The 27270-nt window shown below is 38.3% G+C and overlaps 4 protein-coding genes and 1 non-coding gene across 6 annotated transcripts; 3 read left to right on the plus strand and 2 right to left on the minus strand.

The window, feature by feature from the left end:
* The first annotated feature begins 2133 nt into the window (after positions 1-2133).
* Positions 2134-4546, plus strand: LOC126801093 (rop guanine nucleotide exchange factor 12). Its single transcript, XM_050528551.1, has 7 exons — positions 2134-2392; positions 2510-2626; positions 2800-2954; positions 3050-3124; positions 3212-3484; positions 3581-3901; positions 4059-4546. The coding sequence occupies exons 1-7, from the start codon at positions 2134-2136 to the stop codon at positions 4479-4481; spliced, it is 1623 nt and encodes a 540-aa protein (XP_050384508.1). The 3' UTR covers positions 4482-4546.
* A 4898-nt stretch (positions 4547-9444) lies between these two features.
* Positions 9445-10570, minus strand: LOC126799680 (photosystem I reaction center subunit VI, chloroplastic-like). The gene is made up of 3 exons (XM_050526923.1): positions 10358-10570; positions 10115-10241; positions 9445-9794 (listed from the first exon to the last, which is right to left on the minus strand). The coding sequence occupies exons 1-3, from the start codon at positions 10483-10485 to the stop codon at positions 9615-9617; spliced, it is 435 nt and encodes a 144-aa protein (XP_050382880.1). The 5' UTR covers positions 10486-10570; the 3' UTR covers positions 9445-9614.
* TRNAT-AGU (transfer RNA threonine (anticodon AGU)) lies at positions 9931-10004 on the plus strand. Its single transcript has one exon. It is a non-coding gene; the product is annotated as a tRNA-Thr (tRNA).
* Positions 10571-14576: 4006 nt separating the features above from the next.
* LOC126799691 (30S ribosomal protein S17, chloroplastic) lies at positions 14577-15232 on the plus strand. Its single transcript, XM_050526938.1, has one exon. It carries the CDS (start codon positions 14649-14651, stop codon positions 15102-15104), a length of 456 nt encoding a protein of 151 aa, XP_050382895.1. The 5' UTR covers positions 14577-14648; the 3' UTR covers positions 15105-15232.
* Positions 15233-17006: 1774 nt separating this feature from the next.
* LOC126797873 (homeobox-leucine zipper protein GLABRA 2) lies at positions 17007-21361 on the minus strand. Of its 2 annotated transcripts, none has more exons than XM_050524616.1 (11): positions 21118-21361; positions 20658-20947; positions 20006-20123; positions 19722-19916; positions 19238-19612; positions 19055-19156; positions 18722-18931; positions 18293-18467; positions 17942-18213; positions 17748-17834; positions 17007-17646 (listed from the first exon to the last, which is right to left on the minus strand). In XM_050524616.1, exons 1-11 carry the CDS (start codon positions 21199-21201, stop codon positions 17260-17262), a joined length of 2295 nt encoding a protein of 764 aa, XP_050380573.1. In that variant the 5' UTR covers positions 21202-21361; the 3' UTR covers positions 17007-17259. The 2 variants fall into 2 exon arrangements, with proteins under 2 accessions (XP_050380573.1, XP_050380572.1); XM_050524615.1 differs by having other exon boundaries at positions 17007-17667.
* Between the last annotated feature and the right edge of the window lie 5909 nt (positions 21362-27270).

The raw sequence follows: 27270 nt of genomic DNA on the forward strand, positions 1-27270 counted from the left end.
TTAGAAAGAAATGAAAATTTATATATGAGTTTCATAACCGTGACCAGTGGCGGATCCATAAATTTTTATCATCCTAGGCAAAAATAAGTAAAATATATATATATAGGTTGGTTAGAGAACGGATGTCTGCATGGTGCGGATTCGCCCGTTTCGGCAACCGGCGACGTGCAACGAAATCGCAGATGGTGCCCGCCGCACTCTCCCTTCCAGCGCTCTTGTCTGTGTCGACCGGAGTTCCATCGCCGGCTCATGGCAGCTGGAATCTGCCAATTTCTAGAAATTTCAAGTTTTTGGGAAATATGTAGATTCCGGCCGCCGTAGACTGGCGATGGAGCTCCAGCCAAGCACCGGGAGGGGGGAGTGCGGCGTGCACTATCCCCGCCATCATTGCGCGTTGCCGGTTACCAAAACGGGCAACATCCGCACTTTTGGTGCACTGCAGACGTGTGCTCTTGATCTTCTCTCAATATATATAATAAGAAATTATAATGAACATAATGTCAATCAATTGATCTAATCTAAAAATTATTTAGTAAGCACTAAATGTTATAATAGCATATACGAAACCAGTAAACTCGAAAGCTTAATATGATCAAATAGAGTTGAGACGTGTAGATTCAATCATGGTGCATGATAGAACTAGAAAGCAAAATAGATCAATGAGGTTAGCATCTCAAGCTCTCGGGGAGATCGTTTCAGAATTTTAGGGAGATCCTTTTCAATCTTTGCAAACCATGTAATCTAAAGATCTTGTGATAGAGCTTCTCCTAGTCCTAAATACATTTGGGGTCGTTTCGAACTTTCAGTCTTACTAGGACTGACCTTGCATCCTTATTTTTCCTTTCCCTTATCCAATACGACGTTGTAAGACTTACATTAATTATAAACGACGTCGTCTTGAGGTATAAGTGTATAATCACGAGAAAGAAAAAACAAAACAAAAAAAGGACGCATGCAACTCTGCAAGTCATCTTCCTCCTCAAATTTTGCCAATTTGTTATTGAAATTTTTTTATAAAACTTATTTGCAGCAAAACTACAAAATTCAAGATGATAAATAAAAACTCAGCCTAGGCAGCTGCTTAAGCTTGCCCATGAATGGATCCGCCTCGTGACCAAGAGAAAGCTTAGAAGTTAGAAGCAAGTCGTACATTCATGAAAGCAACATGCGCGCAGAGCAATCTGCCATGAAAAAAAACTCGCATGACCGGTTTTGCTGAAAACCCGAACATACTTCATTATCATTGCACAGCCTTTGGTTTTTATATGTATATCAACTAGTGATTGTGTATTATAAGTGAATCATTTAAAACTATATCACACCTGTAAGGAAAAGATTACATACTAAAAACCAAATTTACAATAATGATATCATTCATTCCTCTTATCGCTCTCAAGATGAACACGAGAGCAATACGAGAAATGAATGCTTCCAAGATGGAGTACTAGTTAAGAGTTAAGACACAACTTAGGGAGTATAGCAAGTGATCGATTACTTAAATTTCCTTTCTTCTTTCCTTGGCCAGAAAATTACATAGAGAAAATCTATGTATACATCTCTGGTTAGCTCCTCATACATAAACAAATGAATTTCAATGGAGGAACAATTATCTGTTGACCCATCAGAACCGTCCACTTCGGCCAGAGAGAGCTGGAAAAATTTAGAAATTTGCACCTCTGTCTTTCCGGGAATCAAGCTCTGATTGACTTCCATTTGAAAACCTCCACCATCCAAAAACCCCCAAAACATCAAAAATATTCAACATGCACCCCACGTTCCACCAGCACAAACTGATTCGACATCAACAAAAAAAAACCTAATCCCCCCCAAAACCCAAAAAACACACATCTTACCCCGATTTCTCAAAAAAACAAATGAGAAAATAATCATCAACAACCACATTTAACAACAAGAAGAAGAACAAGGACCCTTTTTCTTGATCATTGGGGAACTTCCCAATCTTTTTACCCTCCTTTCTCTCTTTACCTTGTCCTGCAAGTAAACCCCTGGAGGAAGTTACAGCTAGCCGGCAAAATTGATCCCTCTCCACCAGCCCATCCCAATAGGTTGAACAGCACTCATGCCTTGTTCTCCCTTGTTCATTCTATAAAGGTCTTTCTCAAAAGGCTGAAAATGGTTAAGGCCATCGACGACGACTCGGAGGGTTACAAAAACAGGTTGCACCATCTCAGGGAGATGCATGAGTCGGCAGGCAGGCATACCAAGAGCCTGAGCGTTGAGGCTTCAAGAGCATTAGATTATCAGGATGAAGATGGTGGGGATGAAAGTCAGACGCCTGCTTCGTCCAATGGTAAAGGCCTCAAGTCAAGGCTGAGCCTGGAGGAAGCCGCCGCTGCTGCCAAAGAGGCCAAAGAGAAGCAGCAGCAATCTGGTGAGTTGATAAATTGTTGCAATGAAAAGATGATGTTTCATGTAGTGCCTAGCTGAGATCAAATGGTTTGTATATGATCGAGTCTTTATGTGATTCTGTATGTGGATTTTGATCCAGATATGGAACAGATGAAGGAGAGGTTTGCTAAATTGCTTTTGGGTGAAGATATGTCCGGCGGAGGAAAGGGAGTTTCTTCAGCTTTGGCATTGTCGAATGCCATTACAAACCTCGCTGGTATGTAAATATGGTACAAAGTGTTTTAATGTGAATCTTAAGAGTCATCTGAAATGAATTAAGGAACTCAGATGGTTGCATTGTCATATTGTTAGCTTTACAATTGGAATAGACAATTATATATATCTGATTCCATATGTGGCATGTAAATTTATGTTCCATCTGCTTTTCAGCTTCTGTCTTTGGAGAGCAAACTCGCCTGGAACCCATGTCTGCAGATAGGAAAGCAAGATGGCGAAAAGAACTAGCTTGGTTGTTATGTGTCACGGATTACATTGTTGAGTTTGTTGCTTCACAACAGAAGAACAAGGATGGATCCAATATGGAGGTACTATCTAACCTCTTATAGTGCGTACGCTGTGATCACATTTCATTCACATCATATTGATAAGGGCCTGTGCTTTTTGTTTTTTGACATAATAGATAATGGTGACCCGGCAACGGACAGATCTTCTCATGAACATTCCTGCCCTGAAAAAGCTCGACGCAATGCTTATTGTATGTCCTTTAATACCGTATGGTCAATGTTGATGTGGCTAATGTACCAATGATTATATTCCTCTAACAGAACCTTATGGTATTCAGGATTGTCTAGACAACTTCAGAGGCGACCAGGAGTTCTATTATGTATCTAAAGATGCTGATGAGAAGGAGAAAGGGGATGCAAAGAGAAAAGATGACAAATGGTGGCTACCTACCCCAAAAGTTCCACCAGATGGTTTATCAGAAGCGGCAAGAAAATTCTTGCAGTATCAAAAAGATTGTGTCAACCAAGTGCTTAAAGCAGCCATGGCCATAAATGCTCAAGTTTTAACAGAAATGGAGATTCCCGAAAACTACATTGAAGCCCTTCCCAAGGTAAAGATCTGAACTAGTCTCGTTAGTCGTCCTTACTCCTTACCATCCTTCACAGGTTCTCTGCTGAACTTGTTTTGAGTTATTTGTTTTATGCAGAATGGGAGGGCAAGCCTTGGCGACCAAATTTATAGGAGTATTACAGTCGAATTTTTTGATCCGGACCAATTTCTTTGTGCCATGGACTTATCCTCTGACCACAAAATTCTAGACTTGAAGAACAAAATGGAGGCTTCCATGGTCATATGGAAGAGAAAGATGAACCAAAAAGATGGGAAGTCTGGCTGGGGCTCAGCTGTGAGTTTGGAGAAGAGAGAGCTCTTTGAAGAGAGAGCAGAGACCATCTTACTCCTTCTTAAGCAGAGATTTCCTGGAATCCCTCAATCTTCATTGGACATAAGTAAAATTCAATACAATGGGGTAAGAGCCTCTTTGACTTCTTGATATATTTAGTACTACTCCAAATTTTCCACAGTATGTAGCACTTGTTTTATGTTAATTTGTACTCAATTGTTGTACACATGTAATACTTGGTTTGCTTATAACTTATAACAAGCGTTGTTTCTCGGCTTCATAGGATGTCGGGCAGGCTATTCTCGAAAGCTATTCAAGAATCCTAGAGAGCTTGGCCTTCACTGTGTTGTCCCGAATTGAAGATGTACTATATGCAGATTATGTTGTGCACAATCCATCAGCAGTAAGTAAAAAATACAGTATAAGAGAAACAAGTCCATCAACTGCAACTTCTCCAGATAGGTGCATGCCGAAAGATGAAAATGGGGGAAATGAGACGCCCACTTCAATGACACTATCTGATTTCATGGGTTGGGGCAGTGATCAAGGTGACAGTGAGGCAAAGAAGGAACAAGAGACTGCATCAGATGAACCTCATGAAGTCAAGCATCCACATATACAGAAATTAGCCAACATTGTGACCAACAAGAAGATGTCATATCTAGAAACCTTGGGTGGAATGAGGAGTCCAACAGCACGCCACTAACAGAATTTATAGGGATCGATTAATGAAAGGAGGAAGAAGTGAAAAATCAAGAGCAAAGTCAGCAAACAACAGAAATGGAAACATATAAGAGCTGAAATTCCTGGCCTTCAGATGTAAATTTCATATCTGTATGTTCATTCTCTGAGCTATGATTACTTGCATGCTTACTTTCATTCGATTCCTTCCTTTTGTAAATAGGAACGAATGAGATAATCCAATGGGGGTGTATATGAAGCATTTTGCATATGCTTGATTTTCCTTCTTTTTTTTTTGAAATGACATATTGCATATGCTTTAATCTGTAGAAGTGGCTTTGTAGCATTGAGCGAATTATAGTTTTGAAGACTACTGTACTTGATACCTAGCTGGTGCATTTCTGCTCCAAATTCTATGAAAGAGTGCAACAGTTTGATGAGAAATGTCTTCGCTTACTGATCAAGAACCTTAATTCTGACATCAAATGACCTTGAAGATGTTGGCGTGAAACACGGTTCCAGAATTCACGGAGTGAAACACGGTTCCGGGTTTCACGGATTCCTTTTGTAGGTAGACTAGTATATATATGTACATCATGTGTGTATGAAAGATTAATTCAGTAGCAACAATCAGTTTATTCCACTTGGTATCAGAGCTGTGCTCTGTTTCTTTCTGGGTTTCTTTTTCGTTACGTTTTTGTGCAAGCTCAGCTGCACACTCCCGGCTACTCTCATCCCCCTCCCTTCGGCGACGTCAGCTCTCCGTCTCTCACTTATCTCCTGGAGCCTTGCTGCTCTCAGTTTTTTTTCTAGCTCCAGGATTGACATTTACCTGGACAAGACCAAGAGCCGACTCGCGGAACTTGTGGAACTCGGCTCGCCCCGCCGAGCTCATCTCCGACGACGCGTGCTCCTCCTGCAACGCCGGCCACCGCTACCTTTCCACCGCTGCAAAGCCTTCAAAGCTCCTGGTCGCTGCATTCAGCCCCGCCGAGCTCATCTCCGACGACTCGTGCTCCTCCTGCAACACCGGCCACTGCTGCCTTTCCGCCGCTGCTGCTGGCCCTCCCCGACGTGGCTCGCAGCTCCTCCGTCGCAGCTCCTCCGTCGCAGCTCCTCCTTCTTCAAAGCCTTTCCGCCGCTGCTGCTGGCCCTCCCCGACGTGGCTCGCTGCTCCTGATCCACACGATCCGATCCGGTCAGCCCGACCCGGAAAATCAATCCGACCCGGTCCACACGATCCGATCCGGTCAGCCCGACCCGGCCCGCCTTATCCGACCCGGCCCGTTTGCTCCGACCCGACCCGTTTGCTCCGACCCGGCCCAGCAATAATTAGCAGCCCTTTTTTTGTTACTGTCAGTGCACACGCACCGTCAGTACAAGTGCACCGACAACAGATTCTTCTCCATTGCTTTCGCTCTATAATTTCTGATTTGTCAAAAAATGTTCATCCCTACCGCATCCATCGCTGGTCGTGGTAAAATTGGTATGACTTTAAATATCTCTCACTTTGTTGGTTTTGATACCTGGATTATTGATTCTGGTGCGTCTGATCATATGACTTATGACAAATTTTATTTTACCACTTTGTCTCCTGCATCAGTACCATATGTTACTAATGCTAATGGTGAGGCATTCCCCGTCTTAGGAAAAGGGTCTGTTCGTATTACTCCCACTATAGAGCTTCACAATGTGCTCTATGTCCCTGCTTTATCTCATCATTTGATATCTGTTCCCCAATTAAACACTGACGCTCAGTGTTCTGTGACTTTTTTCCCTATGTATGTGATATTTCAGGATCTTCTCACCGGAGAGTTAATTGGTCGGGGGTATCTGAGGGGCCGGTTGTTTCATCTGGATCAGACATATGCGGGGGCGAAACCAGGGGTACAATCTCGGACCGCTCTAATCTCTACTTCTGATAAGCTAAGTGAAATTTGGTTATGGCACCGTCGCTTAGGACATCCATCTTTTAGTATTATGAAGAACTCTATGCCTACTTTGTTTTTTAGTGTGGATGAGTCCTCTTTACATTGTGAAACATGTGTTTTGGGCAAGAGTCATCGGTCTACCTATTCCCTTAGTAACTCTAATAAAAGTACTCTTCCTTTTGAATTAATTCATTCTGATGTTTGGGGACCTTCTAAAGAGTCTACTGTGTCAGGTATGCGGTACTATGTGTCATTTATTGATGATTGCACCCGTCTTTCGTGGATTGTTCTTCTTAAAACTAAAAATGAGGTTTTTCCGGCTTTTCAAGCCTTCTATACCACTGTGCAAACACAATATAATGCCACAATTAGAGTTCTTCGTTCTGATAATGGAGGGGAATATGTGAATCATATCTTTCAGGAGTTCTTTAACTCACACGGAATTGTTCATCAAACAACGTGTCCTTACACACCTGAGCAGAATGGCGTTTCTGAAAGGAAAAATCGTCACTTACTTGAAATGGCTCGGTGTATTCTTTTTAGTGCCCATATGCCTAAGTATCTTTGGGGTGATGCTGTCATCACTTCTGCCCACCTCATTAATCGTCTTCCTTCTCGTGTCCTTCAAGGCAAAGTTCCATATGAGGTACTTGCGTCTCATGTCTCATTACCCTCTTTTCATAATCTTCCCGCCCGTGTTTTCGGTTGTGTTGCTTTTGTCCATCTTCCACCACATCAGCGGTCTAAATTGGATGCCCGGGCAGTTAAATGTGTGTTTGTTGGGTACGGAGGCCATCAGAAAGGGTACCGGTGCTATCATCCTCCTACTCAGAAGTACTATGTCACTATGGATGTTACTTTTTTTGAGGACATGAGTTACTTTTCCTCTTCTGATACTGCTCTTCAGGGGGAGAATTCCTATTTTGAAGAGTTGTATCATGGAGAGGGGGAGACAAATGAGCCAGTCGATATGGTAACAAGTTCCGTTGAGATTACCAAGGTGTCAGCCACACAGGCACCACCGGAGGTCGTCACTCAAGAGATTCAGGCACCAGAAGCTGACAACACAACTGTCCCTCATGTATCCCGTACTACTGTTTATACCCCTGACCAAAGCTCTCCTGGTACAGAAGATCACTCATCTGAGGTTAGTCATTCTATTGAGGCTAATAGTAGACAATATGTTTTGCCAAATAGGTCTACTCGAGGTCAACCCACAAAGAAATATGAACCTACCCTTCAGACTAAATCCAAGTATCCTGTGGCCAATTTTGTATCTACCAAAAGATTATCTAAGTCATATGAGTCATTCGTGAATCAAATATCTACTGTATCAGTACCTAACAAAGTGCAGGATGCATTTGGAGATCCAAAATGGAGGAAAGCAATGGAGGAAGAGATGAAAGCATTACAAAAGAACAATACTTGGGAGCTTGTACCTCCACCATATGGCAAGAAGACTGTAGGATGTCGATGGGTGTTTACAGTGAAGCACAATCCAGATGGGTCAGTAAGCCGGTATAAAGCACGCCTAGTAGCAAAGGGGTTCACCCAGACATATGGCATAGACTATGATGAGACATTTGCACCTGTTGCAAAAATAAACACTATCCGGGTATTGCTCTCTATCGCTGCTAACTTGAACTGGCCACTTAGGCAGTTTGATGTTAAGAATGCATTCCTTCATGGAGAACTAACAGAGGAAGTGTACATGGATCTTCCGCCTGGATATGTGGCAGCTTCTCCCGATAACTTTGTATGCAGATTGAGGAAGTCTTTATATGGTCTTAAACAGTCTCCTCGTGCTTGGTTTGGCAGATTCTCACAATTTATGAGGAAAATTGGCTACAGACAGAGTAATTCAGACCACACATTATTTCTCAAACATCAACAAGGGAAGGTAACAGCCCTAATCATATATGTTGACGATATGGTAGTTACTGGTAATGATACTATTGAGGTGGACAGATTACAAAAGCAGCTAGCCACAGAGTTTGAGATGAAGGACCTAGGTACACTCAAGTACTTCTTAGGTATTGAGGTAGCCCGGGGAAGTGATGGTATCTATCTGTGTCAGAGGAAGTACATCCTTGATCTATTAACAGAGACAGGTATGTTAGATTGCACTCCAATTGATACTCCTATTGAGCAGAACCATCGGTTAGCAGAGTACCCAGATCAAGTGCCCACCAATAAAACTCGTTATCAGAGGCTAGTTGGACGTCTGATTTATTTGTCACATACCAGGCCAGATGTTGCGTATGCAGTAAGTGTAGTGAGTCAGTTCATGCATAATCCGAGTGTGGATCACATGGATGCTGTTGTGAGGATTTTGAGGTACTTGAAGTCAGCTCCAGGGAGAGGAGTAATGTTTTCTAATCACAACAATATCCTTGAGATTTGTGGCTTCACAGATGCAGACTGGGCTGGAAATATTACCGATCGAAGGTCCACATCAGGATACTTTACCTTTGTTGGAGGCAATCTTGTTACGTGGAGAAGTAAGAAACAAAATGTGGTAGCTCGATCTAGTGCTGAAGCAGAATACAGAGGTATGGCTCAGGGAGTGTGCGAATTGTTATGGCTTAGAAGTTTGCTACAAGATTTAGGTATTAAGCCTCAATGTGCCATGCAGCTGTACTGTGACAACAAGGCAGCTATCGATATTTCACATAATCCTGTGCAACATGATCGTACAAAACATGTGGAGGTTGACCGTCATTTTATAAAAGAAAAGCTAGACGCGAAGATCATTAGTTTTCCTTTTGTTTCTACAGAAGAGGAACTTGCCGATATGCTCACAAAAGGAGTGTCTAAAAGGGTATTTTATGATTCACTTAGCAAGTTGGGCATGGTTGATATGTATGCACCAACTTGAGGGGGAGTGTTGGCGTGAAACACGGTTCCAGAATTCACGGAGTGAAACACGGTTCCGGGTTTCACGGATTCCTTTTGTAGGTAGACTAGTATATATATGTACATCATGTGTGTATGAAAGATTAATTCAGTAGCAACAATCAGTTTATTCCACTGAAGATTCATAGTCAAACAATAATCTAATGAAAACAGAAAGAGCTCCCTAGATTGCACCAGAAAGGATATCTTTGAGTAATCAATCAGGGTCTTAAATCCCACATCAGACAAACTTTACAGGTACAAAAGTAGAGAAGCAATTACATTACATACATTGAACATGTTTCAAAGATGAAAATCCCAGAGAAGTAAAATTAGATCTTGCCACGGGGTCCCATCTTTGGGGGAAGTTGTGGCCCCTTCTTGATGGGTAGAAGGTCATCTGGGGCACTGGCGCTAACGTAAGCGATGGTGGAAGCCCCTCCCAAGATCAAGAACTTGAGCAGCAATCCTCTCTTGGTGAATGGAGCAGCAAATGTCTCAAAGAACTTGCTCTGCAGTTGCAAGGTTTACAATTAACGTTATACTAAAACTCAAGTCCCTCAACCAATGACTAGTAAGCAGTAATTGATAGCTCAATCAAATTAAATATCTGAGAAAACTACAGAGAATCTGCATATCATCTCAAAAGCTTTCATAGCTCAGTTGGTTAGAGCACCCGTTTAGTAAGCGGGAGGTCTTGAGTTCAACTCTCAATGAAAGCATTTTTTTTTCTTATTTTTTAAATTTATATAATGTTTTTGGTTCTTTCTTATTCCGATCAAAGATTCAATACACAGACAACAATGAAATGAGAGCGAGAGAGAAAGAGAACCTGAAGAGGGTTGTAAGGTGAGGGTGCATCTGACCCGTACAAGTCCCATTTTCCAGTGGTGTTGCCCAGATCCTCGAGGTCAAAGTAAACACTCTTGTCACCATACTTGGCCACCACAGCACCACTCCTACAAACCATCACATTACAAATGAACTCAAAACCAGAAGACAAGTAAAGCTTCGTTCATTCTTCATCATGCATGCATAGAAATACAAACGAATTCATCACTTTCAGTATATATACCTGACATTTCTGGGTCTGAGGGTCTGGCAAGTGGGCTTGATGACGAGCTTAGTCCCGGAGAGGGAGCTTCCTCCAAGGCCGTTGATGGTGGCTGGGTTAACTGCTGCCAAGGTTGCCAAGGAAGCCATGGTGCTTTGTAGGTCGACTCACTCTATCGGACTAAGAACTAGTTTTGTTTTTCTGTTTCAGTTGTGAAGGAATTTAGGGAGGGATCGAGATGAGTGTGGGGGTTTTTTGATCCTTTGCATGGATCTCAGAATGACACGTGTATGATGGATACCATTAGGATTTAGGAAGATATTGAGCTTCACTTATGAGATGCCATGTGTAATGGAAGCTGGATAACCCTATCCTTATTGATATTCAGAAATCTGGTAAGAATTTGTAGTTCACTTCTTGGCTGAATAATTTCTACGTCTTATAATGTCATTTTCACCCCTTTAAATCTTTGATGGCAGGCTGTGTACTAATTTGGATTTTGGAATGGTGCAAACTACTGATATATATATAGGAGAAAATTAGAGAAAATCTCAAAGCATGAGACTCATTTTAAGATAAATTCACACATTTAATTTACACCTAATTCATATTTTAAACTTTTCATATAAAATATATGTTTATAATTAATATTTTTACTAAATCTAATTTGCCCTTTAGCATCTTTTTATTTGAAATTGAATTTTTTTACTAAACTTAAATCTTATTAACTCTATTTCAATCAATTTCTTCCATTAATTTGTCTTAATTAATTTGGTGACTTGAGCCTATATATATACTCATTACAAAACTATTTCATTTATAACAAAAGTTTGTAGTTCTTGACCTATTTAGTAGGTATATTCCTTCAAATATTGTAAATTGAGAAATTTGATATGAAGATTGAGAGATATACTTTGAAGAAATGATGAGGTTGACTATGTATTTGGTATTTTCCACCATTTCTCCGAGTTATAGTTGAGGACTTGAGGAAAGATTTTGAATAATACAAGATAGGTCATGGATTCCACAAACGTGTTTACACTTTGTGTTTCTTATCATAAGATACATATCTTGTTATTAGATTACTTTGTCTAATAGTTAGGTATATATTGTCATCTTTTAAACAAATCTCTAGTATAGTTTACTAATAAATCACACAACTATATGCGAGGTATCTAAACCAATTTACATTTTGACAATATATTGAGAAAAACCCAAAAGATTAGAGTTGCATTTTGAATAGATAACTTACATATATAGTAGAAATATGTAACTTATATAGTAAAAATAGATAACTTACCAATTTAATATAGTAAAATATAATATACCTACATGGCTGACCCACTTCATTTCCGAAGTTGAAACAACTTATTTTTAAAAAAGAACTTACCTATATAGTATGACTAATTAAATAATATATCTATATGACAGAATTAGATAACTTACTTATATAGTAAGTTTAATTAAATATAATATACTTATATGGTAGAATTAAATAACTTTCATATATATAGTATGTTTAATTAATATACTTATATACCTATATGGTAGAATAACTTACATATATAGTAGGTTTAATTAGATAATATACCTATATGATAGAAATATATATTTTTAAACACAAAATAAATATATAAAAGAAACACCTCACTTAACTTTGGTTTCCAAATCTAGATTGCATGACTTTGACACCTCACTTACATTAAGGTTACAAATTAAGTTAAGTTTAGAATATGAAATAGATTAAGTTAATTAGGTAGGTTACAAAGTTTACTTCAGTGCCAACTTTTGTAATTTTGAGAGGATACATGTTTTAATATTAATCATATATGATAACTTTTGGAGAAGTTTTAAATACACATCTCATTTCACTTAACGCACACCCACTTCTTAATATACTACCAATGTAAAATTTTATGTCAATTCTTCTCTAAATGCACACCCCAAAATACCAAAATTACCCTTTTATCTATATATCATGAAATATTTTATTATTTAGTATAATTATAATTTAACTAATATAGATTTTTTTAATGTTTCACATTTTCTGCTAAAAATGTTTGACATCATATAAGAACTTATTATTCAATAGTGAAGTCTTGTAACCCAACGTCCTAACTGAATTTATTATTCAATTCTCACATGCAACACTTGTTCAATAAGGTTGAAAGAAAAACCAAAATCTGATACAAAAATAGCCAACTGTTTTTAATATAAGTTGAACCACTAAGCTAACAAACTCAAAAGTACATTTTTGACAACTATGAGGTATAGAAACAAAGACGTAAGTCTAGGTTTTCGACCTGGACGAGTTTTTTTTTGTTTTCTCTTTAATTCTTTTCTAATAATAATATATACGTCTATTATGATAATTTAACATACTTAAATCAGATTTTAGAAAAAATAAAATAAAGGGGTGTGTATTAAGAGATATATGGTGTGTATTTAAAACCTCTCTAACTTTTAAGTGTAAATTGAAATGAAAAAATGATGGGTTTAATGGAAAATCTCTTCTTCAAATTGGGTCTAAAATGAATTGTATAATTTGAATAGACAATGTCTGCTCGTCCCGAAATACATAATGTTGCAAAGCTAGCTTGCAATCCTTCCTCACCATCTTAACCAACTAATACGTTACGTTTTTTTTTCGACAAAAATTAATACGTTACGTTGAGAGCTTCAAACGGCTAACGAAAATCTATCAAAAAACAATTTCATGTCGGATCCTTTCATGTCCCTCCCAAGCTTAATCACATGTGGCAATGAGGCATAGGTTTTAGGTCTCTAGGACCTCATTAAGAGTCTATCTTGAGAATCTAAGTCCTCTTCCATTTAGATGTCAATGAAATAGTGGTCGTCGAATGCGATAATTAAGAGTTTATTATGTCTAGGGTTAATCACGTCATTTGCAGAAAATGTTGTATCAGACAGTATAGGATTGCTTATAATAGTTTTTTGAGCTTCAATTAATCGAATTCCTCTCAGCACAGCTCATTTTGGAGAAGATTTCATAGTTTTAATTGACTATATATCATAATTTATTATGTCTATAGCTTCGAGGGTTCATAATTATATTACGTCTCTTCCAGAGTTCGTTGCCTAATTCAGATTATCAAGATTTTGACAACTAAGCTTTGATAAATTGAGTTTCGACATGTTCAGAGAGAATCAAATTTCACCATGGACAACTTAGCTCTTTTAGGACATCAAATGGGCGTCAATAACTGGACTACTACAATACCTTTTGATGGTTCGCCTAATCGCCTTTGCATGATTACAATAACTGGACTATATTGTCTGATTTTTTTTCTGATTAGGTAAATAGCTCAATTTTAGCGTGAGTCGAACTCGATCACAACGTCTCACTTACGAAAGTTGAGACTATATCACTAGATCAATTGGTACCTGAGCGTCTCTAATTTTTTTCTATTACAGAATTAAATAAAATTCATTACATTGTAGCTAGTCAATCCAAAAGATAGAGAGACCGCCCGCAACCACGAATTCTTAGAGTATTGCTAAGGTATCAAAACCTTAGCCGCACATAGAGCCCCCGTGCTATGATAGTCTCCGTAACCAAAAGTCCCACCATGTTAGTTGTGACTCTCATCCCTCTTCCATCACACAATCATGTCTTCTACCCTTGAATCGGCAATGACTAGCCTTGCCGCCTCTCTTGCGCTCGCACTAGTAGATAAGGACAACGTGATCGACATCTCACACATGAATAAGGAAACAAAGGTGCGAACTAATTTCATACTCTACCTTTTTGCCAAGTCTCTCACCACCAAATCATATACCATTGGCGATTTTCAATCCTAATTTCGTAGGGTTTTGGTGCTCAAGTACGGTTTCAAGGTGCTATCCCGATCAAACAACAAGTTGGTTTTCAAGTTTAACCTCGCTATGATCGCAACAAGGTGTTATGGGGAGGTCACTAATACTATTTGAAGGCCTCAGACAAAATTATGTTTGAGGTTTTTTTTTTATCATTCTATTAGTTCTAATGTTAAAGGCAATGACAAAATTTAAAGTCTGTTTATTTTGAATAATATTTTATAATTATGTTTGTTTATAGTTGTAGAAAGAATAATTAATATTTAATTTAAAATCATATATTATATATTATGCGAGTATGCTCACCGTATTTTGTCTATTTAGAGACCATTGCCGATCAATATGTAATAGCATAAAAAAAAAAAAAAAATAGAGAGACCCGCGCAGCAGGCACCCACCTCTATCCATCCCTCTTATCCCTTTGTCCCTCTTTTCACCCAAAAACCCAAACACACTTCCATCAAACTCCACCACAATGTCACTCACAGCTTCACTCCTCCACTTCTCTCCCACCGCCAAGCTCTCCTCCCAATTCATCCATGGCTCTACTCCTCTCTCCTTCCTCTCCAAACCCACTTCGTCCCTCTCCTTCCCAACCCCACTACGCCACACCTTCCTCCAACCCATCAAGGCCCTCAAGTACCTCCAGGGCCGAGTCATCTGCTCCACCAACGACAAGACCGTCTCCGTGGAGGTCACTCGCTTAGCCCCCCACCCCAAGTACAAGAGGAGGGTGAGGAAGAAGAAGAAGTACCAGGCCCATGATGAGAATAACCAGTTCCAGGTGGGTGACGTCGTCCAGCTTGAGAAGAGTAGACCCATCAGCAAGAACAAGGCCTTCATTGCTGTGCCGCTTCCGCCGAAGAATGTGAAGAAGAAAGAGGGAGATGGGAGTGAGCTGGGGATTCCTTTGGAGTCGCAGCAGGTGTAGAGTGATCGAGGTCCTATGTTTGTTTGTCTTCATTAATATGATGTTGTGATTTTTGGAATGTTTAGTCTCTGTGATGATGTTCTGAATTTAGTGTAATTTGGTGGGAAGTAATGGAATGCTTGAGCTTTTTTTCGTGCTTGAAATAAGTGTGGTTTCTGTTTATGCCATTAATCTAAGTGGTATGCATTTAGCTTTGAGTGAATCTCGCTTTGATTGGGGTTTGATGAATTGCTAATGGAGGTAATGGCTAGTGCTTGAAGAAGGGTAAAATGTTGGATCTTTGAATAAAACGGATAAGTAGATATTAGGAGTGGAGTGACAAGTATGATCAACGGCAATGAAGGAAGCCTAAATGTGATCAATCGTTGGATAACCCGAGTTGAAAACTATAAAAGACTGTTTCTTGCTTGAATTTAATGGAAATGTGATACTTTTGTAGGTTTGGAGTCATTGCATTTTACAGAAAGGGTGACTTATGCTCTTGAGATTTTAAGAAATATATATTATTCAATACTGGGTAATATTGGAAGTCCTTATCACCGGCTGATTGTCTAGGAAACAAATTTGTCACCCACCTCTATCACGCCCACCACCTTAAGTAAATGTCAAGTATCTTTTATAAACTGTAGTTATAAATTTGTTAAGAAAAATGACACTTGGCATTTACTTAGAGTGGGGGGCATAGGGTGGGCATTATAGGGGTGGGCGACAAATTTGCTTCCGATTGTCTAGCTCTAGGTTTTTAGGGTTAGGACAAAGTATTGCCTGCAGGCAGCGTTTCTGGTTAGGTGACTTAAGTCAATACTAATGAGCAGCCTTAAACTAATGCTTAGAGTTGATCATCTCATCTGTTGTTACTTGTTAGGAGGAAGTGCAGAACAGTTGCTTGATAGAAAACACCATATGTCAGCTTTTAAAATTAAGAATTTATGTAGGCTTCCGATTTGGGGTTAGTTTGATGGCCACTGCTGGTAGTGATAGGTGCTTGGAGATTAGGAACTATTGGAATCTGAAATGAATTCTGTTTGATGGATACAAGGGTAGGGTGAGAGGTTGATAATTTGAGCTGAGGAAGACCTAGGTGTGGTCATTGTGGATCTGTAGGTTAAATTGACTAGAAATTGATGTAAGGCCGTTGCGTGCTTGCTGCATTTTGTCAAAATGGCTACTTCTGTTGGTTGGGTATTGTACTTTTTAGAGTTGGAGATCTATGTTCCTGAGATCAAAAGAAATTTAAGTCTGTCAATTGATGCAAGTTTTTGAGTTTTGTTTAACACAGTAATGCCATCAGACTGCACTTTTGGTTATTTAACACTAATGAGGAACGGAACTTATTCTTGGAGTTTACATGATCATTGTCAGGAGGAATTACTGAACAGTTGCTTGATAAGAATCAGGCTTTTCCAGTAAGAACTTGTCAGTCTCTGGCTTTCTCAACTGGAAGGAATATTGCTTCTGATTGTTTTATCATTTTAGCATGGAACTGAGCTAGTTCGAAAACCACTCTTGTTAAGTTAGAAAGGTTTCTGCTGGAATTTTGAGACCTTTTCCAGAATGTATCCCCACTCCCAATATAAGAAACATCTAATTTTGGCAGCGGAAGTATGGGACTTGGGAAGCAAAATTGGATCTTTTGGTTTGATGATGAACTGACACAGGTGCAATGATCTATTGTTTCAATTTTAAACTCTTCCAACTTACAAAAAATTAAGACAACCGGGAAACAATGGTGTATAATTGCTGTTGTAGCTACAAATGCCTCAAATGTTGCTAGCCACAATTCATGTACCGACATACCCTGAAGGGACTTCAAATGCTGAAAATGGGATTTTTTTTTTTGTTTGAGAAGGTATATATCTGAATCTTAATCAAATGGTGACAAACAACTACAAGCAATAAAACTAACAGCAATATCACATTAATAAATAGTTATATACAAGGAAACTAGTCAAATATAAATTATGGATTGTGAATAAATTCTTTTTGCCAGAATATTGCTGTAGACTTTCTTACAATCCTAGTCCACCATTCAGACCGAAAAAAGAATGAAAAATACTGCAAATCCTGATCAGCTAAAACCACTTATATTTCCAGCCAAAAATGAAAACCTGTGTTTCAGCTACCTATTCCTAGCTATCTAATGAAGTTGAGCTAATCAGCCATCCTCGCACTGCAAGCTCGTCTTAATATTTATGAGAGTACATGATATAAGAGTGTTGGCAGATTCTACAGACTCCATCGTTAGTTTGGCTGTAGGAGAAGTATTAGTCAAGACTTGAAACGCTACGGTCAGCAAAGTTCCTCCTTCACTGTCACTGCCTCGATCTTCTTTCCTGGAAGTGATAACCATAGGCCTCGATTCCAACCCATCTGGAAGAATAGAGAACCCTGAAGACAATACCGCCATGTTGCTCGAGTCACATCCCGTCATCACAGATTGCATGCCAGTGATATCCACAGGAGCATAGACCACCATGGACTCGTAAGAATTTACACAGCTATCTTGTAGAATCCACATGCTGTTCTCTTTTGATTTCATTGTCTGAAAGATTGAAATGCGCGGCTATTTTAGAAAAGGTTATGATCATCTTGCATGAGAAATATGAGGCTTATTCATATACTGTGTGAAGAAAGAGATCTCACTTGAATAGTAACAGCATTGCCACGATCTTGTCCTTTGGATAAGTTGGCAATTGTTTGCGCAGGACCCCCATTCAGCATAATGTCCCACTAGCAATTGAAGAATAAAACATGTCAGATCCTATTGTACTAGTAACATGATTTCTTAATTAGCAGAGTTGCAGAGTTGTAGGGAAGACAGAGCCTTTATTACTAACCTCATTCCTGCGAGTCTCGTCTCTCAGAAAATCAAAGAGTGTGAAGGGAGAGACAGGCAACCATACTGAAGAAACTGCACACAAGATCACGCCAAGAGGCTCTCCGGGATCATTCAAGTTCTTCCTGGAGGCAATCCTAATGTCATCACCTGTTTTGCTTGAGATCTTGGTCCAGGTATGATAGCTTGATGCTCCAATTGCCCGACAAAAACTCGATGTCATCCTTTGTGCCATTTTCAAAATGCTTTTTCTCCCAGCCAAGGTGGCTACTCCTGATATTCAGTAATTCTTAGTATCTTTAATTTAATAAGAGGCGATGGGTATATCTGAAGTTTATTTGACTAGGCCTACCAGTTGAATCCTTCATTGGAACATTGGTTGCCATGAAGAAAACTAGCCTTTCACATTGGAGTTGCAGCGTTGCTACCCAATGTCTTGCACCAAATGCCAGACCACTGTTGACAATACTCCGGTACATGGTCTGAATTGTGCTTTTCTGGCACTCTAAGTGCTCCACCCAGATTACCTGTAGGCCTAGATCATTATAAACTTTTTTTGCAGCATTTTATATGTATGCATAATTCTTTCATTTTCACCTCTATGTTTCTGTTTTCATTTTTGTGTAGTTTTCCATTCCCTGGCCAAAGTCAACCGTCAAAATCTTGTGTAGTTTTTAATCCCTTGTTTGTAAACTAGTCAATGCTGAATTGATCCAGTCTTATCTTCTATGCAATAAGATTATCTATGGTGGAATATCAAATTTGTATACATCTAAAATACCTTGCAATGGCCATTTGATTTGTCTTCAATGATGCAACCAGAGGGACGTTTTCTGCATTTCACCAAAGACACATCGATGTTATCTTCAACTTTGTCAATCGAAACATCAACAACAGCCCACTGTTCAGCACTCAGTTGCTTGCTACATCTAACAAAGTAAACTTCTCTGGTGGGTACCAAAGGTGTAAGCATTTGCAGCTCTGCAAACATCTGCAGTCAAACTAAAGTATGAGTTTTCTTGAATCAAAAGCAATGGCTTGTACGTCTTTACTTCACTTGCAAAGTATTTTGGGGAAATAAAACAACAACAGTACTTGCAGACAACATGCTTACCAATTGTACCGCACCATTTCTGTTGTCTCCTTCACCATTGCTAATGACATCAACAGTGGCAGCCTTCGAGATCATAGATGGAAACATTTCCTTCCATTGATTCTACAACAAAAAATAAACATAACCTTAGCTTACAATTCTGTGCCTACCAGGCAATAGCAGGAAAATTGTTCTAGACTTTACCACGTCCATGAAACTTTGAACTAGTTTTGGGAGATCCACAAAAACGACACCCGTCTCCCTTGAGGCTTCAATGGATCTCTTTGGTCGCCCAGTGGCTGGAATTTCAATGTTAAACTCCTTGATGTACTCATCATAGTTAAGTATTTCACGGCCAGTCTCAACACTGCGAACCCAGAGGGGTTCTCCAGCTGTAGCCATCTTTTGGAGCTCCTCCATTGCTTGGTTAACTATCTCCATAATCCTAGACTTCTCCAGACCAAAAATTCCTGTGTAGAAGTCCAAAGAGCTTCTGTTCTCCTGGTCCTGCGCAGTAGAGGTGGAAGGAGAGGATGTCCCAAGAGGGTATTTTACTAGGGCTGCTCGGAGTTTTTCAACCTACATAAAGATCTTGTACCTCGTTATTTCAAGCTCTAGATAAAAGACAAGTTACATTACTCAATCTACGGAAGCATTGATCAGACGTGCTCATGCAAACATAATGTACCTCGGATTTGAGTCTGGCATTTTCAATTCGGAGTTGTTGCTCCTCCGTTGTCAAGCTGGCATCTTTGCTAGTGGTAGCACTGCCACAGTTGGGGCAACAAGCTTTGTTTATTTTCTCCCTCATTGCCTTATTCTCATCCCGGAGTTTCTCCATTTCTCCCTTCAACAATGAGTTTTCATGGCGCTCTTGTATAGCCTATAAACAACCAATATTCACATCTTCATTACAGTTTTTAGGTACAGTTAGAAGTAAGACTAAAAAGAATTGAAAATAGAATAAAAGACCTTGATTTGGGTACGGCGATTCTGGAACCAAAACTTAACTTGCCTTGGAGCAAGGCCTAACTGCTTGCTCAGCTGCTGTCTTTGCTTCTCATCTGGATGGGGTGACTCCTTGAACAGCCTGCAAGCATTTTCAATGAAGTTAGTAAAACAGCACACACTGATTAACATGTGGTCATCAAAACCAATCACATTCATCAGGATTCTAATCAGCCTTTTCAAACGTATTATTTTCTGTAGCTAACTACTACACATAAAAACAAAGAGCTAAAAGGAAGACATTGATCAAAACACTACGTGTTATCTTTAACTTTTCAATCTTGTTTCCTTTATTAGTGATCATGTCACTAACTCTTTGAATCTTTCGTAGCAGCAGCACTAGAACATAGTAGTCTATAAAGTATATTCTTTACAAAGCTAGCTGCATGCTTAGTGTGGCATGCAAATGCAAATTTTATAAAAGAGAGACCAGTACAACTCAAAACCGACCAATTTCAATACCATGTGCATTATTCAAAGTCTCACCCAATTTCCAACAAATTAATGGGTTTGTCAAGAAAAATTCATTGTATTTAGTGTTCCAAGTTAAAAATCAACGCATTGGTAAGTCCAAATTCAACATACGAAAAAGGAAGTCCAATTAAGAACTACTCACGCTTCCATTTCTCGGATTTGCTCAGTGGTGTGTCTGTGATACTTCTTCCTCTTCTTCTTCTTGTTCTTGTTGTCTCCATCTCCATCATCCTCATCTTGCTCTCCTAACTCCGCATCAAAATCAATGTCTTCTGCTGATCTCGACCTCGCCGGGCCCGAGTTCTCGCTGCTGATATCAGCCGTGTCTTCCCTCGACCTCCGGCGGCCGCCTACGCTCCCTTCATCCCCTTCACCCCCCTCCCTATTAGCCGTCGTCTCAGCCGGAGTCCCGGCATCTCGGAAAATTCCAGCCTATATGTTCCCACCAAACCCAAATTGTAAAACACAAAAGAAGCGAAGAAAGCATAACATAACAACAAGAACACGAACCCAATAAAGACATGGAAACAGTAGAAGGGTTTGTTAGAGAAGAAAGCGTAGAAGAGAGAATGTGAGGAGGAATGGAAGGAAGAGAAACGTACGAGGCTGAGGGAGAGAGCGGGGGAGACGAAGAAGTCTTTGGTGCGAGAAGTTGGTGGATTGTTGGACATGTCGACGACGCCCATGACAATCTAAGCGTGGTGCATGTATTATATTAAGAGAGGAGGACGAGTCGACTAGGGTGGTGATGGGAGTGATGAGACTAATGGGTTTGTTTTATGGTTAGTAATGGAGGCTAGCTAGGTTGCAGGTGAAGAAGAGGGAGTGTCTTAGAGAGAGAGAGAGAGAGAGAGAGAGAGAGAGAGAGGCGGGTGCGGGTTGATTTAAGGATATAGAAACAAAAATGGAGTGAGAGAGCGAACGAGAGAGTTTTGGATTTGAGAGAGAGAGAGAGAGAGAGAGAGAGAGAGAGGGAGAGGGAGGAGAAGAAGAAGAGGCTGGTAGGGGTTGACTGTTAGATATTCTACGTGGAATGAGACTCTCAACTACATTTGAGTCTTTGACTTCAAGCAGCGGTTGAATATCTAACGCTGGAACTCAACTGTATTTTCAGATCAACATGGCTCGGCTTCGTGGCTCAAGTCCCTTTCAATTGGGTTATTTTTCTTATGCCAAAATTAATTTCAGTGAAACAAAAACGTCTATTTTTAATATCCTATGATATACTCATATATAGTCGAATTTGACGGTTATTTGGGTCGACAATAGAAATGGCTGCCAGGAGTCAGCATTTGTCGATCAACGCAATGGAGATTGTCGTAGTGGAGTGGCGAGAATCCTCTCGTTTTCAATTTATGTGGAGAGTAATTACAGCAGTACATTTTCAACCAAGATACTGACGACGTTAATGTATGTGGTTGATTGCTTGTATATGACAACCTTCTTTATATAGGTTTTTTTCATAAGTTTTCAACGGAATGTTTCAAAATAGATGTTGTAGACTATCACTAGCTAGTATTTTGAGTGTTTAACTTTTTTTTTTTTTTTTTACAGAATTGGTAAGTATTTTTTCATGAAATTTGATTGGTAAGAATATATGAATTGCATTATCAAGTGCTTTTGTTGTACTCCTCGGATGTGACTTCTTAACTCAATAACAAAAAATATAATGTCTTACAACACCTTCTATCATATTTTCTTTTTAGATTTAGATGTTGAAACTTGAATATCATTCTTTTAAATACCATGGTTCTGTAATCATTTGTCCTCTAAACGAATATACATCAATAATGCCTAAATCCCTTTCGTCAAACAAACACTCATATGTCATTTCTTAACATAATGATTCCAAAATGGAATCTCTGAAAGAAACATGTTCTGATTGAACCTTGTTTTCAAAGGTGATCTAATCTTAAGCTCCAAAACAAACTCATCAGCTAATCCAGCTTTGCTCGTGGATCTTAAACAAGCCAACTAGCCAAGTAATGGATCTTTTATTATAAAATGGATCAACTTGAATGAATCAGAATCCCATTTCATATACGTACCATTTCGTGCGAAGCTAATCAGCATGGACTCATAACCGCAAGACAAGTATCAAATATTATATAGATGCTCTAGTCTTCTTTAAAGACCTAATGGTCATAACTTAGCAATTTGTTTGGATTCGGATTCGATACATCTAGCTAGCAGCATAGCTAGCGTGGTTAATCTCTTAATGGTGACCACAATTACGTTACTTAACCATATGTTGTATGTTTTAGTCACATACCAACAACACGTACACCCCGGCCTATACTTTAAGTTTCTTATCTACAAATAACTACATGTCAAGATAAAAAGAGTTAAATTTGATGTCATTGCTGTTAAGTAACACTATAGCCTAGTTCTGTCGTCCTGACTGAGAATTGTTGAGGACAAGAATTTCATGTTGTTAAGTGGTTTTAGCTGTGACGATCAAAATACTACTTATATTCATGATAAATTACGTATGTACGTGGGGTGTTAAATACTAACATTAAGCTCACATATGGCTAGTTTGATATTGATACGACTTTAGAAAAAATCTGCTAATGTTGTGCCGTGAATTATAGTTGTATAAAAAACAGTTTCATGTTCTTTTGTATAGTAAAACTTTATTTTTAAAAATTGTTGTCATGCTATTAAATATTATTTTTTATGACAATAATTTCTAAAAGCAACATTGATACCGCTTCTAAAAGATGTTTCTAATGACTTATAAATTTAGAAAAAAAAATTGTTTTTATTTGATTTACCAAATAGAATAGAAATTCAAAACTCATAGAAATTTATATTTTAAAAGCAAACATATACCAAACTAGACAATAATGTTACAGTAAGACATGAATTTGGTCACATTAAAATTGCTTTCAATCAAGTTTTCGGCCTACTTATGTAAGATTTATTCACATGACTCAGGTTCACTCTACAATGAATCTTGTAATCTTATTTACTTTGTAAATAGGAAAGTTGCGACTAACCTTAAGAAGATACTGTTAAGCCTTATATGAACTCACCCGAAAATCTGAGTTCTACTTTTAACAATTAAACTTGAAACTGAATTACTGAGATAGAATAATATCACCTCATTTTGTTAAAAGGGCAAAAATAACATGAACGGGGCTCGGCTTGTTAGCCAAGTCTGTGGGAAAAGAAGACAAGAAGCTGAAGCTAACCAATAGTAAGAGGTCAAAACGTTCAGTCATGACGAACAAGAACAACCAGTACGTACGCGACTCGTGTGTTTGAGGTTTCTCTCTTTCTGGTACCATATTTAATCTTTTTGGTTTTATTTGTCTGTGTCTACATACCATTTAAAGAAACCAACTCTGTGAATGCAATTGATGAATTTGCATCCAAGCTTTTCTACTTATTTTGCAAATTAAAACCACCCCAAACTGCTACATTTGAATCAATTTATCTTTTAATCCTCCTAAGTTTTGAGTTACGAACACCAAGAACATCACATACAGAGTATACGTTTCTGTTCTTAAACATGAAATTACACTTGAATTAATTATCAGAAATTAATCGAATTAGAATTTGAAAATGATGGAAGAAAAAACATTTCATTGAATTGAGTATAATGAAGAAGTTTATAGCAATGGTGCGACTTCTCATCGGCTTTGTTTAGATTAGATTAGATAAATTAATCCAAACAGGTACAAATTTGAAAGTGATATGTTTATACATAAACAAAAACAGGAGAATGTTGATTAATGCATTTTTGTAAATTATATTTATTGGTTTGTTGTAGTAAGTGGATTTCTTTTGGCTTACATGTTTGCTTTCAGTGTCAATAGTTTTACAAAATAATGAGGATCAATGAAAATGATGTCTTTTGCTTTAAAAGAAAAAAGGGTATGCCCAAACCTACAACTTTTAATAGAAGCTTTAATTTTCAAGGGAAAACCCCAAATCGAAAGCAACAAGATCCCCAAAGCCTCAATGAAATTCTTGATCAGTCTGTCTAACCAGCAAGCAGTTTTGTCTTGCCGGTCAATAAATCAAGATAATTCATTGATTTTCATCAGAAAATTATCATAATAACAATAACAATAAATATGTGTCTAAACTTTCATTAAGCTAATCGAACAAGTGAATTAGGCAATCTGACCTAACCCTTCCTTCAAGCCTCAAGGGACCAAGCATTAGTGAAATACATGCCAACTTCTAAGTAAAAGCAAGCATGCCATTATGAAGAACATAACATGAATTACCTGGCCGGTTAAATTCATAAAGTCGACTATAGGAACAATTCTGCAATCCAATTAGGTTGTAATACTTTGTTACCTAGCAGCTTTTGCACTTAGCAGCAGTTATTTTTTCACATAATAAGGTTCACTGGAGATAGATTTACTGATAACCTACTTCCATAGTTCCATATTTTTGCTCAAGCTAAGCATATCTCAACTCAACTTCAGACCAAACATTATTTCAAAAAAAATTGGTGCCAAGCAGGCTGCACTAATAGTTAGATGGAACAACACCATTGCAGGCAATCACATTTCATGGTTAAACAGCTTGTAAATTTTCATATTAACTTCATAGTAGCCTATAACTTTTTATTCACTTGATCCATTCTTACAGCAACCACCCTTTGACCTTAGGTTGAGCACAACAGAATCTTAATGAACATTGCAGCTATCTCCTGACAATATATAAAGAATCAAATAAGAAAAACAAAGAACGAAAGGGTCGGAAGCACCATTATGAGCCATCACCATCTATAATTAAAGTTTTGGTGCCATATGGGTTATGATTAAGTTTATCTGCAATTCAAATAATCTATTTCTTTCAGTTTCACCACAGGAATTTAATTTCTGCAATATTGGTTGTTTGGAATGGTAGATAGTTCACATGTTTTTCATAAACCAAATAAAGAAAACAGCTACTAAGTTGTTTGGGGATAGTTTTTGGTTTCTTCCATTAGTCCTATAATGCATATATCCCTTTTGAACTTAGAAAGCAACTAAAAAGAGGAACAAAAAAGACCCACTAGAAAGAGCTATCTCTCTCTTTCTATCTTTCTTTTACTTTGCTTTACCTTTGATTTGAAGCAATTCTAGTTTTCTTGCGAAACAAGTATTAATGTCATATACAGATGGATTTCTTCTTCTTCGTTTTTCAATTTCAGGATAAAGTAAGTTGGATTAGGCTGAAGAAAATTTGATAAGTTTGAAGTAGGGAATACCTGAAATGATGTAGTGTACCAAAAGGGTTTAAAAGAAAGCAGGGTAAAGATATACAAACAAAAGAGAGAATAAAGAGAAAATTAAGGCTGTCAAAGAAGAAAGTTAACAAATTGGAACAAATGCTAATGAAGGTTGGCTTTGGAAGCAATAGATTACAGCATCACATTCAGATAACATGATTCTACTTTACTTGTTCCAAATTGTAATGAGATGAAGTTTCTATCCTGTTGAAACATCTTTAACTAATTTTTCATGTTCATTATGAACTTGCTGTTAATTATATATTAGGGGAAATTGATCAAGAATAAAACATGGTACTTCAATCATGCGACTCAAACTCACCAAGAAAAAAAAATTAGACGGTATTCATATTGCATATTAAGATAGCAGACATAATAATTAAGTACAAATTAAGCAGCTGCCATCCATTAAGATGTTTTAGCACTTTTCAACCATATATAATTAACAGCAAGTTCAATTCAGTAGTTAAACGTGCAACTGTACAAGTCACCAATTCTGATGAACTTGATTAAGCCACCCTCATCAAGAATGTTAAACAGTTAAAGTACTAAATTAAAATCAAACAAAGACACCTACATCGGGTACCTCTCGCCATCAAATCGTAGTATAGGGTTCAATAATTCTCAGGCTTTCAAGATTATTGTTCAACAGAACGAGTATATATTTCATCAAACATCAATGAGCATCACTCAAAATAGTAATGTACATCGCCACAATTAAGTCTAAGAAAATGAATTTTCAAGTGTTCAAGCAAACTACTAGGACACGGGATCCTCATGGCAGCTGACTCGGAGGCCCTATGACAGATCAAAAGACCACATTTTGATGAGCGTGGTGCCGTGGTCTCATCAGATTTGAGTCATATAAGGATGCAAGAGGACTCATTGTAATTTAACACAATTAACAATATCTCATAAGATTGTGCATAGAAAAGATTAATAATGACTTTCCATCCAACCTTGCGAGGCAGTTAGGTATTGAAGAGTGGATGGGATACTGCCCTTTGGCATGCAGGTGAAAAGATGCCACCATGCATAATTGAACAGACTATTCGATAGAAATGAAATAAATGCTAATACAATTTTCTGGAGTATGCACTTAAAAATGGAATTGATGAGTCTCTGAAAAATCTTATGGTAGTCATCACTTGGCATGTCATAGGATGACATCGAAGGCATACATGCAAGCTGAAAACAAGAATTGATTTCCACCTCAGTTGTCCCTTCTTTGTAATTATGAACAACTAAATCATCATGTGTGTGCAAACACAAGGATTAGGTTACCAATTAAGCTCTTACCAGAAAATAGATACGCCGAAAAGAGTTGCAGTTCACTATCACTAACTCACTGTAGCTCCTCCACCAGTTGGCATAGAACCAGTAATTAGCTTAGAAAAATGTAAAATTTTACGGGAATTTTATAAGTTCAAAACTATTACAAAGTACTATCGTTCAGTTCTACGGTTCTACCATATAACTTTTTTTTATCAGAAACCATGTCTTTATTTCTGCATATCCC

Source organism: Argentina anserina, chromosome 6, assembly GCF_933775445.1.
Source record: "Argentina anserina chromosome 6, drPotAnse1.1, whole genome shotgun sequence".
In the NCBI taxonomy this organism is placed as follows: domain Eukaryota; kingdom Viridiplantae; phylum Streptophyta; class Magnoliopsida; order Rosales; family Rosaceae; genus Argentina; species Argentina anserina.